At 37.5% G+C, this 13287-nt stretch overlaps 1 protein-coding gene across 1 annotated transcript in view; it reads right to left on the reverse strand.

Annotated features, from left to right (window-relative positions):
• The window catches only part of TBCA (tubulin folding cofactor A), an 87880-nt gene that overhangs the window by 10533 nt on the left and 64060 nt on the right, over window positions 1-13287 (reverse strand). The window contains exon 2 of the mRNA XM_010588233.3: window positions 10616-10721. Coding sequence (XP_010586535.1) covers window positions 10616-10721 — 106 coding nt within the window. The remainder of the gene's footprint in view (window positions 1-10615; window positions 10722-13287) is intronic.

Genomic DNA, 13287 nt, shown 5'->3' on the forward strand with positions numbered 1-13287 from the left:
AGAATGAGTTGGGTAGTATTCCGTCATTTTCTATGCTTTGGAATACCTTCAGAAGTAGTGGTGTTAACTCTTCTCTGAAAGTTTGGTAGAACTCTGCAGTGAAGCCGTCCGGGCCAGGGCTTTTTTTTGTTGGAAGTTTTTTGATTACCGTTTCAATTTCTTTTTTTGTTATGGGTCTATTTAGTTGTTCTACTTCTGAATGTGTTAGTTTAGGTAGGTAGTGTTTTTCCAGGAATTCATCCATTTCTTCTAGATTTTCAAATTTGTTAGAGTACAATTTTTCATAATAATCTGAAATGATTCTTTTAATTTCATTTGGTTCTGTTGTGATGTGGTCCTTCTCGTTTCTTATTCGGGTTATTTGTTTCCTTTCCTGTATTTCTTTAGTCAGTCTAGCCAATGGTTTATCAATTTTGTTAATTTTTTCAAAGAACCAGCTTTTGGCTTTGTTAATTCTTTCAATTGTTTTTCTGTTCTCTAATTCATTTAGTTCAGCTCTAATTTTTATTATTTGTTTTCTTCTGGTGCCTGATGGGTTCTTTTGTTGCTCACTTTCTATTTGTTCAAGTTGTAGGGACAGTTCTCTGATTTTGGCTCTTTCTTCCTTTTGTATGTGTGCATTTATCGATATAAATTGGCCTCTGAGCACTGCTTTTGCTGTGTCCCAGAGGTTTTGGTAGGAAGTATTTTCATTCTCGTTGCTTTCTATGAATTTCCTTATTCCCTCCTTGATGTCTTCTATAACCCAGTCTTTTTTCAGGAGGGTATTGTTCATTTTCCAAGTATTTGATTTCTTTTCCCTAGTTTTTCTGTTATTGATCTCTAGTTTTATTGCCTTGTGGTCTGAGAAGATGCTTTGTAATATTTCGATGTTTTGGACTCTGCAAAGGTTTGTTTTATGACTTAATATGTGGTCTATTCTAGAGAATGTTCCATGTGTGCTTGAAAAAAAAGTATGCTTTGGAGCAATTGGGTGGAGAGTTCTGTATAAGTCAATGAGGTCAAGTTGGTTGATTGTTGTAATTAGATCTTCCGTGTCTCTACTGAGCTTCTTACTGGATGTCCTGTCCTTCTCCGAAAGTGGTGTGTTGAAGTCTCCTACTACAATTGTGGAGGTATCTATCTCACTTTTCAATTCTGTTAAAATTTGATTTATGTATCTTGCAGCCCTGTCATTGGGTGCATAAATATTTAATATGGTTATGTCTTCCTGATCAATTGTCCCTTTTATCATTATATAGTGTCCTTCTTTATCCTTTGTGGTGGATTTAAGTCTAAAGTCTATTTTTTCAGAAATTAATATTGCTACTCCTCTTCTTTTTTGCTTATTGTTTGCTTGATGTATTTTTTTCCATCCTTTGAGTTTTAGTTTGTTTGTGTCTCTAAGTCTAAGGTGTGTCTCTTGTAAGCAGCATATAGATGGATCGTGTTTCTTTATCCAGTCTGTGACTCTCTGTCTCTTTATTGGTGCATTTAGTCCATTTACATTCAGCGTAATTATAGATAAGTAAGTTTTTAGTGCTGTCATTTTGATGCTTTTTTATGTGTGTTGTTGACAATTTCATTTTTCCACATACTTTTTTGTGCTGAGGCGTGTTTCTTAGTAAATTGTGAGATCCTCATTTTCATAGTGTTTGACTTTATGTTAGTTGAGTCGTTACGTTTTTCTTGGCTTTTATCTTGAGTTATAGAGTTGTTATACCTTTTTGTGGTTACCTTATTATTTACCCCTATTTTTCTAAGTAAAAACCTAACTTGTATGGTTCTATATCGCCTTGTATCACTCTCCATATGGCAGTTCAATGCCTCCTGTATTTAGTCCCTCTTTTTGATTATTGTGATCTTTTACCTATTGACTTCCATGATTCCCTGTTATGTGTATTATTTATTTATTTTTTTAAATTAATCTTAATTTGTTTGTTTTTGTGATTTCCCTATTTGAGTTGATATCAGGATGTTCTGTTTTGTGTCCTTGTGTTGTGCTGATACCTGATATTATTGGTTTTCTGACCAAACAATATCCTTTAGTATTTCTTGTAGCTTTGGTTTGGTTTTTGCAAATTCTCTAAACTTGTGTTTATCTGTAAATATCTTAATTTCGCCTTCATATTTCAGAGCGAGTTTTGCTGGATATATGATCCTTGGCTGGCAGTTTTTCTCCTTCAGTGTTCTGTATATGTCGTCCCATTCCCTTCTTGCCTGCATGGTTTCTGCTGAGTAGTCTGAACTTATTCTTATTGATTCTCCCTTGAAGGAAACCTTTCTTTTCTCCCTGGCTGCTTTTAAATTTTTCTGTTTATCTTTGGTTTTGGCCAGTTTGATGATAATATGTCTTGGTGTTTTTCTTTTTGGATCAATCTTAAATGAGGTTCGATGAGCATCTTGGATAGATATCCTATCGTCTTTCATGATGTCAGGGAAGTTTTCTGTCAGGAGTTCTTCAACTATTTTCTCTGTGTTTTCTGTCCCCCCTCCCTGTTCTGGGACTCCAATCACCCACAGGTTATCCTTCTTGATAGAGTCCCACATGATTCTTAGGGTTTCTTCATTTTTTTTTAATTCTTTTATCTGATTTTTTTTTCAGCTATGTTGGTGTTGATTCCCTGGTCCTCCAGATGTCCCAGTCTGCATTCTAATTGCTCGAGTCTGCTCCTCTGACTTCCTATTGCGTTGTCTAATTCTGTAATTTTATTGTTAATCTTTTGGATTTTGACATGCTGTCTCTCTATGGATTCTTGCAACTTATTAATTTTTCCACTATGTTCTTGAATAATCTTTTTGAGTTCTTCAACAGTTTTATCAGTGTGTTCCCTGGCTTTTTCTGCAGTTTGCCTTATTTCATTTGTGATGTCTTGAAGCATTCTGTAAATTAGTTTTTTATATTCTGTATCTGATAATTCCAGGATTGTATCTTCATTTGGGAAAGATTTTGATTCTTTTGTTTGGGGGCTTGGAGAAGCTGTCATGGTCTGCTTCTTTAAGTGGTTTGATATGGATTGTTGTCTCCGAGCCATCACTGGGAAACTAGTTTTTCCAGAAAATCCGCTAAAAAATAATGCAGTCAGATCCCTATCAGAGTTCTCCCTCTGGCTTAGGCTATTCGGATGTTAATGAAGCCGTCTGGGGAGGGTGGGGGAGGGAACAGAGAGACAGGAGAGTAGCACCTCAGAATATAACCAGAGTTGCTTGTCTTGCTTGGAATGACTATTATATCTGAGATTCCCACGGGGCGCGTCGCCTATGTATGCTGGCTGTGTGGAGATTGCCCCCGGAGGGTCTGGCCTGCTGGAGTCACGGTCAGATCCTCCGTTTCCAGCCCCACGCCCAGGGTCAAGGCTCCCCTACTGGGACGGTGCACTCTCGCCTCCAAAATCAGTCGCTGCCTCCCGGGGACTTCTCGTCCCGCCAGCCGCGTCGACGTGCTGCCGCCGCGAACCGGCTGGGCCCCTCCCGGGGTTAGTTCAGGTGGGTGGAGCAGTTCCCCGTGCTTATGCCGTGACCGAGTGTCCCGGCTGGGACGCTGCTCTCCCCGCTCCAATACCAGTCGCTGCCTCCCGGGGACTTCTCCTACCGGCTGCGTCCCACGCCGCCCGAGCGAACCGGCTGGGCCCCCTCCCGGGGTTAGTTCAGGGGGGTGGAGCAGCTCTCCGTGTTTATGCCGTTCCTGTGTCCAGTCCAAATCCCGGCGGGACGGTTCCCCGGCTGGGACGCTGCTCTCCCCGCTCCAAGACCAGTCGCTGCCTCCCAGGGACTTCTCCCACCGGCTGCGTCGCCATGCCGCCCACGCCAACGAGCGGGGCCCCCTCCCGGTGTTAGTTCAGGGGGGTGGAGCAGCTCTCTGTGCTTGTGCCGTACCTGACTGGTACGCTGGCTCCAGGCTCTGAAAACAATCGTTGCTTCCCCGTATTAGTTCGTTCTCCGTCTCTAAATCTGTGTTTGTTGTTCAGGGTTCGTAGATTGTTATGTATGTGATCTATTCACTTGTTTTTCCGTGTCTTTGTTGCAAGAGGGATCCGAGGTAGCGTCTGCCTAGTCCGCCATCTTGGCCCCGCCTGATGTCTAATTGTTTTTAAGGCAATTAGACATCAGTAGGATGTTATGATGTCTTTTGGTGGTTATTCAGGTGAAGTGGAAGTTGGGGGATTAACAAGGCTTAGGTTATTGCAATGAATAAACTGCTGAACCTAAAATTGGATCCATTTTTTTTGTAGCCGAACACATACAAATTGGAAAGAGCTAACTGACAGATCTTCATTTTCTTTAGAAAGAAGAGGTCTGTGAAATAATCTGGGCATTGTTAAGCTCTTTTGCTATTGCTCAGTTGGGATAAGGTTTCTAGCTTTAATGGTCCAGATAATTCACCTGAGCTATTTTTTTTTTTAACTATACCTATAGCCATAATAATCCATAAACACTCGAATATTGGCTATTGGTTGCCTCTGGAACCAAAAGCAACTGCATTACTTCGCCAGACTGAGCTCTAGGGTAATCCAGAGCTTACTGGAACAATGATCAAGTCCTTCCTTTTACACGACGGTGAAATGTTAATGTGCTACAAATGTCAAGTGATCCACTTGACTTGAGTCAAAATGGATCAGATTTAAATATAAAACAAAACCAAAAAACTTTTAGAAAAAATAGAAAATCTTCAGGACCTAGGACTAGACAAAGAGCAAGATTCAAAAGCAAGATTCATACAGGGAAGCACTGTTGAATTGGGCCTTCTCAAAATTAAAAATGTATGCTCTGCTAAAGAGCCTGTTAAGAAAACAAAGACAAATTACAGACTGGGAGAAAATATTTGTAAACCATGTATTTGGCAGAGGTCATTTAGCTAAAATACATAAACAACTCTCAAACTCAAAAGTGAAAAAACAAACCACTGTATTATAAAGGGGGCAAAACACAAGTGGGTAAGTGAACAGACATTTCACTAAAGAGGATACGCAGATGGCAAATAAGCACATGAAAAGATGTTCAACATTATTAGCTATCGTTGCTGTTGTTAGTTGCTGGTGAGTCAATTCTGACACATGGCAACTCCATGTCGGCAGAATAGAACTGCTCTATAAAATTTTCAAGGGAAATGCAATTAAATGCACAATAAGATATCACACCTACCAGAATTGCTAAAATTAAAAATAATGATAACACCAAATGTTGGTGAGGATGTGGAGAAATGGAATCATCATACATTGCTGGTGGAAACATAAAATGGTACAGCCACTCTGTCAGAGTCTGGCAGTTTCTTTTAGAACTAAAAATGCACTTATACAACCCAGCAATTGCATTCTTGGGGATTTATCCCAGAGAAATGAAAACGTGTTCATGCAAAAACCTATAGAAGAATGTTCATGGTAGTTTTTTTTCCATAATATTTAAAAACTAGAAACAATCCAAATGTCCTTCAGTGGTTAAAATGTGGTACATCCACACCATGGAATACTTGGAATACTTAACTACTCAGCAATGAAAGGAACAAACTGCTCATACATTCAATGACTTCAATGAACCTCAGGGGAATCATGCAAGTGTAAAAAGCCAATCTCAAAAGGTTACATACCGTATGATTTCATTTATACAATATTCTTGAAATAGTTAATTATAAAGAGGGTTAAGGTCTAGGGGGGTGGAGGGGATAGAAGTGGCTATAAAGAGGTAGTATGAGGGAGGCCTGTGATGAAACAGTTCTGCACCTTGACTGTGGTGGAAGTTACAGGAAGTAACACGTGACTGAGCTACATAGAACTATGCTTTTGTGTGCCCTTAAGTCGATTCTGACTCATAGCAATCCTATATAATACAGTAGAACTGCCCCATAGGGTCTGTTAGGCTGAAATCTTTAAGGCAGCAGATTGTCAGGTCTTTTCTCCCACAGAGTTACTGGTGGGGTCAAACTGCTCACCTTCTGGTTAGCAGCCAAGAGCTTAACCACTGTGCCACACATACAAACGAGTACATGTTTAACTAATGGAACCTGAATAAGCTCTGTAGACTGTACTAATGTCAGTCTCGTGGTTTGGATATTGTACTACAGTACAATAAAAAATGCTAACATGGAGGAGATAGGGTGAAGGGTGTACGAGACCCTCCTGAACATTTTTTGCAGCTTCCTGTAAGTTTACATGAAAAAACAAAAAAAAAGTGTCCTAAGAGAACACTATTTATAAACCTGAGTATATGTACCAAGAGGCAATAATATTTTCTTGTACCATTGGAAGTTATTTTAAATAACATTTTTATTACTGATTAATAAAAAAAATCTGGGTATTTCTTACATCAAGAGAGAGACTCTTGGTCAAATTCCTCTTTGTAGACTGAAGTCTCCTAATATTTTCCATATGAAACCAAAAAACCAAACCTGTTGCCGTCGAGGCAATTCCAAATCATAGCGACCCTATAGGACAGAGCAGAACTGCCCCATAGGGTTTCCAAGGAGCGCCTGGTGGATTCGAACTGCTGACCTGGTTAGCAGCCATAGCTCTTAACCACTATGCCACCAGGGTTTCCTACACTAAACTTAAAAAAATCTCCCCTTCACATTAGGAAAAAAAAAAAAATCAAATTGTAAATGTTAATTTGTTTTCAAGTAAGTCACAAAAAATTAGTTGCATCAGCCCAAAAAGGCAAACTTGGCATCACTGTAATGTTGCAATTATATGTAATAATTGCAAATTTTTTGTGAGCTATCTTTGTCTAACAACCATGCCCGTTTGCCTTTTAACATTACTTCTGAAAAATGAGACAAATAAGGCCACAAATAAAGTATAAACTAAAATAAGAGTTATGTTTGATGGTCATTACTGCCAATCAATCCACTCCAGGATTTAAAAAAAAAAAAACAAACCAGAATACCTTTACCAGTTAGGGCAAAACCCTGTGTCAGTTCCTAACGAAGGAGGCTAAAGAACAGAAACGTAAACTGAGAGCTAAAATCAGTTTGGCCAATATTTGAATGTTGCGTTACACTGTTTAGACAAAAAAAATAAAAGGCAACAGAACAACTCCTTGACGGACAGGTCTTTTGGTCTTTTGAGACTTCTACCTAATTCAAGAGAGGGACTCTCCCCTCATTTTTAGCAACCAACTTCAGGTAAGAGGTCTGATAGGAACTGACAGCATCATAAGTATGTGTTATAAAAGAGGGCCAGTTCAGAAGGGCCAGGAAATCCAGGGCAAAATGGATCTAAGGTGAGAGAAGAGCCAAGGTAGTGAGAAGCAGCTGAGGATGGCAGAAGACGAGGAAATTCTGGGAGAAGTGTAGGCGACCACTTGGCTTCCCTGATATTTTTTCTGAGAGGCACAGCAAATTATCTTAGGTAATCAAGAATAGAGCAATGTTCTGGTAATGCAACTCCCACTGTATACATAAAAAACATGAATTGTGACAACATAGCTAAACTAGGAAGAGGGTACTGAGAAAAGCATGTAGGTTGGGGTAGACAAGTTCTCAGGAGACAATGAAAACTGCAATGATAACTGTATACGCTGCAAGTTGACAATGGCAGTAAATAGAAACCTATTGTTCTGTAATTAGACATACGATGATATTTTTGAATGTTTAAGTACTAGGTTGACTATGAAATCTAAAAAATCACGTCTTAAACCATGACTACTGTGACAAAACTGAGAATTTTAACATGGCTTAATGTGGAAAGGACTTTTGAACAAAATTTTCTCCTTTTACATCTGTACATGTAGGCAGTGATAAAACCACTCTGTGGCTAATTTTTTTCAATTTTTAATAATTTATTTTATTTTTTTATTGCTGTTGACAATGTACACAGCAAAACATACAATTCGACAATTTCTACACGTACAATTCAGTGACACTGATTGTATTCAAGTTGTGCGACCATTCTCACCATTCTCATCCAATCTCTCTGAGTTATTCCTCCACAGGTAACATGAACTAACTGTCCCCTAAGTTTCTTCTCTAACCTTTTAATTTGCTGTTGTCAATTTGATCCCATATAGTTCTTTAAAAGAGCACAATGCTCAAGGCAGACTTTTTTTTACTAATTAAACTACTGTTTGGTTTAAGGAAGATATCAGGGGCTATTTTTGGTTTAAAGATTATCTCAGGGCAATACTTTCAGGGGTTTACCTAGCCTCTATGGCTCCAGAAAGCCTAGATGCCATGAGGATTTGAAATTTCTGTTCCACATCCCCTGCCCCCCGCCCCCCAATTCTTCTATAGAATCTTTGATCAAAGTGTTCAGTAATGGCAGGCAGGTACCATCCAGTTCTTCTGGTCTCATGGCAAAGGAGGCAGTTGTTTAAGTAGGCAATTAGCCACTGTGGCTAATATTTTTAAATAATAGTTGGCACATAGGATTCAATCAAGAGCTAATTCTTACCTATGCTGCTACTGTTAGTTGCTGTGAAGTCAGCTCCGACTCGTGGCAACCTTATATATAAGCAGCGGTTTATTGAAAGAAGATCACTATGTAAAGTCAAATGAAATAAAATAGGGTCTGCGATCATCTTTGACATTATTTATAGCATTTTATGTAGAAAGGGAATACATTTATTCCCTGCTCTATATAACTTCCAACTCCTATTCTAGCTATAGGGCTATTTTAAAATACAATATTGGTGATGAAAACAACAGGGCAAAGAAAAAACTAAATGAAGTCACTAGTGACATGACTGGGAAAATAAGCCTCATGGGGCCCAAGAAGGACCTGGATGAAATAAAGTTATATACTATGTCACAGTATTTCCCATTAGGTATGGCAAGCAATAGAGGAAATTAAAGTGTGAGAGTGACAAAGGTGATTAAGAATATTTATGGAAGTACATATAAATAAAAGCATTTAATCATCATAATTTAAAGAACCCAAAAGCTCTATTTATATGTAAATCCTATGAAGAGTAGTGAGTTCACAAAGGTCAACATATCAGGAGACAAACTATACCTACACATCTGTTTACAAATCCTCCCCCAACTTAAGAGTATCTGACATATAAATGTCCTTTACATACAAAATGCTGTATCATACACAGAAGAAGGCAGGATTTCCTAAAAGCTCAAAAAAATAAGAAGGTTCTCTTCCTGGATGGCCAGGGGAAGAGGGTGTTTCAGGTACCGCCACATTCATTTTGCATCGCAGAAAGGAGCTACCTACAAAATGATCCATTTTAAGTGGTAAGTTTTGCTGAATTAAGTATGGGTTAAATGTGCACTATGACCATTTGTAAAATAATGCGCATGTGAAAAATCACTGTGAGATCATAAAGCAGATTTAAAATTTAAGTTTTGAAATACAATCTGTATCAGATTTTCCTTTTTTCTAGTGTGGTCTGGATTTACTGAGACGGAGAAAATGAGAGCGGGAATAGCTTTTTGTTGTTTTGAGGTAGGCTGGATAGAGAGAAGACCAAGAGTTTTATTTTGGACACCCAAGAGAAGATGTCAAGTCAGTTAATATTTGAATGTATAGATCTGGAAAGGTCAGGCCTAGAGATATAAATTTGGGAGTCACTGTCCTTAGAATGAGTGCCCAGTAAGCGGGAACTCTTGCTGCGTTTTTTTAATGCCATGCATAAAACAGTACTCAGAACAGTGACTGGCATGTAGCAGGTGTTCAATAAGTATTTGTTGAATGAACAAATGAATGAGCATAAAGATGTTATTCAAAGTTATAGGACAGTATGAGATTACATAGAGAGAAATTATAGATTAAAGCCTGAAAAGTTAAAAAAAAGTCAGTTTCAGCACAGGAACTGAGGAAGAATGGTGAAAACCAGGAGGCTATTCTGTCAAAGACGACAAATCACTGATGTTTGTTAACAAGGGTTAGGGCACATAATCTAATCTAACAGGAGGGAAGGCAGTATGGGTGGAGCTGCAAGGAGGCTGGTGGCTTCTGTGGTGGGAATATGAGGAAATTCCTCTGAATAGCTTCTATTTTCTCAAGGAATGATGAAGCAAGAGTATCAGCTGAGAGGAAATATTCAATGAACGGGAATAAGCATGGTGTTACCGGAGCACAAAGGAGCACCTAACGCAGTGTTGGGGTTAGGGTCTGGGGCAGGCTTGAAGGGTGAATAGGCATTAATCAGAATAGAAGAGTATCACAGATGTCTGCAAAAATCTCATAGTAGAAAGAAATGGCATGTTTAGGGCACAAAAAGGCAAGAACCTAAGAGGCTCAGGTAGGGACTGGTAAGACATGAGGTTAGAGAGTAAGCAGATGCCCAAATGAAGAACCTTCTATGCCATGCTAAGGAAGCTGAAATTTGTCATGACGGCAATCAGAAGTAGACATTAAAAAATGTAGCATATATTTTACTTTGGTGGTCTTCACATCAGTTTGGGGAAAATATTTAAGAATTTAAGTATATATTTATATAAGATCAGGCTATTTTTGTATTTAATACTTAAAATCAAAGAGGCAGTATGCTTAATAATTACCAGACCCTGGAGCCAGAATATCTGTATTCAAATCCCAGTTATGCTCCTTAGCAGTTGTGTGACCTTGGGCCAAGTCACTTAACCTGTGTTGCAGTTTCCTTATCTTTATATGGAGATTTTAATAGTAAATAATAGTACCACCACAGAGGGCTGTTGTAAAGACTGTATTAGTTACTATTTAAGATACAATTTTACCTGCTTTTTAATGGCATAATTTTCACCATCTTCAGCCCTCATTTTTTCAATCTTTTCTTCTTGTTGTTTTGCTTCTTTTTCATACATCACTTTTTCTTTGACCAATCTATAAATAAACCAAAAATGTTTCAGAGAATTAGCTTCTCTCTAGTGAACAGACCACAAGAAATAAACCATGTAAATGTCTCAATCCCTTAAGTTCTATGCCTGGCTAAATCAAGTGCACATATAAAGCATGAAATTCTTAAATTTTTAATTAAAAACCAACTTTACTATATAACAATTATATTTACAATGTGAAAACAATAAAAATTATCACGTACTAATATTTCTGTTTTGCCTTTATTTATGTATCTTTTCCAAATATGTACTTTAAACAACATAATGGTAAAAGCTCAACTTATTGGGAGAAAAAAAAATCAGAACACTGCATGCCAAATCCAAAACAAAGAAATATTAGCTTATTTACAACAACAAAATTGTTTAACAAGTATTTATTGTGTACTTAATTTTATGCCAGATCTTCCCTGTAGCAGGAACTGAGATAGATCATTTAGACTTGGTTTCCTCACAGACTAGTAAAAGAAACAGACAAATATCTATTTACTAAAGCAAGAAAAGGATAGAATAAAACAAAGTTGTATGGATCAGTCCTCAGATAAATAAAACATTCACTAAACCATAATACCTCAATCTCCTTTAATCCTGATTAATCAAAATTTCACTAAAAAATAAAAGTGTAGTCCGAGAAAATATTAACATGCCTACACACACATTACCTAAAGAACAGAATAAATTTTCATCGTCTGTATATATTAAAAAGAGTTTTATCCATCTGGCTTGATTTCTTACTTCCAGACTCATGCTCTGGGATGGAACTTAAAACCAGTCTTAGAACATGGATTTTGTCTACTATGTTCTTATGCAACTAACATGTGCGTTATACTTTTTTTTTGCCAACCACACAACCCCCCCCATGCATTATCTTCCTAAGCGTGCTGTGCGCATGGTATGTGTGGATGTGTTATTTACATGGGTGTGTTATTTGTGGAAAAATATGATAATTATTTGCAGTGAAGTTTTTTCAAGTGTATTATAATACATGACTTAATTTTCATACTGTAATAGGACTTAATTAAGTTCATAAATTAAAAACAAAAAATTGTCATAGTACCTAACTGGATTTTAAGTCTGGATTTAAATCACCACTTGAAATTACATACTAAGGATGAAAAGGTTCTAGTTTGAAACTTTGAGGTGTGCTAGCAAAGCTCATCCTGTCCTTTATGATCTTGTATTATTCTGTAGATACAAGGAAATATAACAAAATATTTACAGTACATGCAGTAGAATTATTACGTTATCTTCATATACTTATCCTGAAATATTTTCAAGTGAAAAAAAAAACAAAGCATAAAATCGGATATAAATTTTATGTTGCTGTAAACATAAACAAACAACAAAGGATATCCAGGAAACAAATAACGAGGGACACTTAAGAAACTACTGTTTGTGGTTACCTGAGGAGAAAAGCCCTAACGACTTGTAGGAAGTGGGGGTTGGCTGGGAAGTAAATATTGAAAGGTATAAAATGAAAGCCTCTCTAAAGTTTGAAGGTTGTTTTATTTTCCCCACATGTTAAGTATTATTTTTACCAAAATATAGATGCTAATGATAATCTCTTAGTGGCACAATTTTGAATGATTTTAAAGTTTGTTAGTTTTCTCTTCAGCTGTTATTTTCCGAATTTTCGGGAATGAAGCATCTTCTAGAAAGATATAAAAATGTACCTAATAGTCGTAATTCTTAAAACATTGTTCTCCTTTGAAAATTCTGCAACAGTTATTAGTTAAAATAACAAGTACGAATATAAAGGCATAACTTATTATATTTCAAAGGCATACCAAAAAAAAAAAAAAAAAAAAACCCAAACCCGTTGCTGTGGCATTGATTACGACTCATAATGACCCTACAGGACAGAGTAGAACTGTCCCATAGAGTTTCCAAGGAGCAGCTGGTGGATTCGAACTGTTGATCTTTTGGTTAGCAGCTGAAGTCTTAACCACTGTGCCATCAGGGCTCCATTTCAAAGGCATCCAAAAACCAAAACCATTGCCATTGAGTCAATTCCAACTCACAGCGACCCTGTAAGACAGAGTAATACTGCCCCACAGGGTTTCCAAGGAGCGGCTGGTGGATTTGAACTGCTCTTAACCACTGCACCACCAGGGTTTCCTCAAATTTCACAGTCAACCGAAAATATTTTCATCAGTCTTATAAACTCACACCTACAGAGAAACAACATAGTAATTTCAAAATCTGGTCACTTTAGTAATTAGGCAAATAAATATACAAGAGGAAAATAAAGAAATAATTAAAAGTAATAGAAAAGGACAGACATAAAAAGCAGATACAGTAAATCCTGAGAAAGCCGGAACCTGTGTAAGGTGGAAATCCGTCAGAGAAGAAAAAATCAAATACTGTCCACCAACAGAGAGCAATAGAAAAGTGGTAAGACTGCGCCATGTCAAACGGGAAAAAATCTTGCTAGACCTGGAAAAAAGAGGTAGTCTCATCAAGTTCCAGCTCTCACAGGTTTCACTGTATATAAGCAAATGATGATCATCAGGGTAAAAATTATCAAATGGTAACTGATAACTGAATTATGGTGT

Source organism: Loxodonta africana, chromosome 2 (genome assembly GCF_030014295.1).
Source record: "Loxodonta africana isolate mLoxAfr1 chromosome 2, mLoxAfr1.hap2, whole genome shotgun sequence".
In the NCBI taxonomy this organism is placed as follows: Eukaryota; Metazoa; Chordata; class Mammalia; order Proboscidea; family Elephantidae; genus Loxodonta; species Loxodonta africana.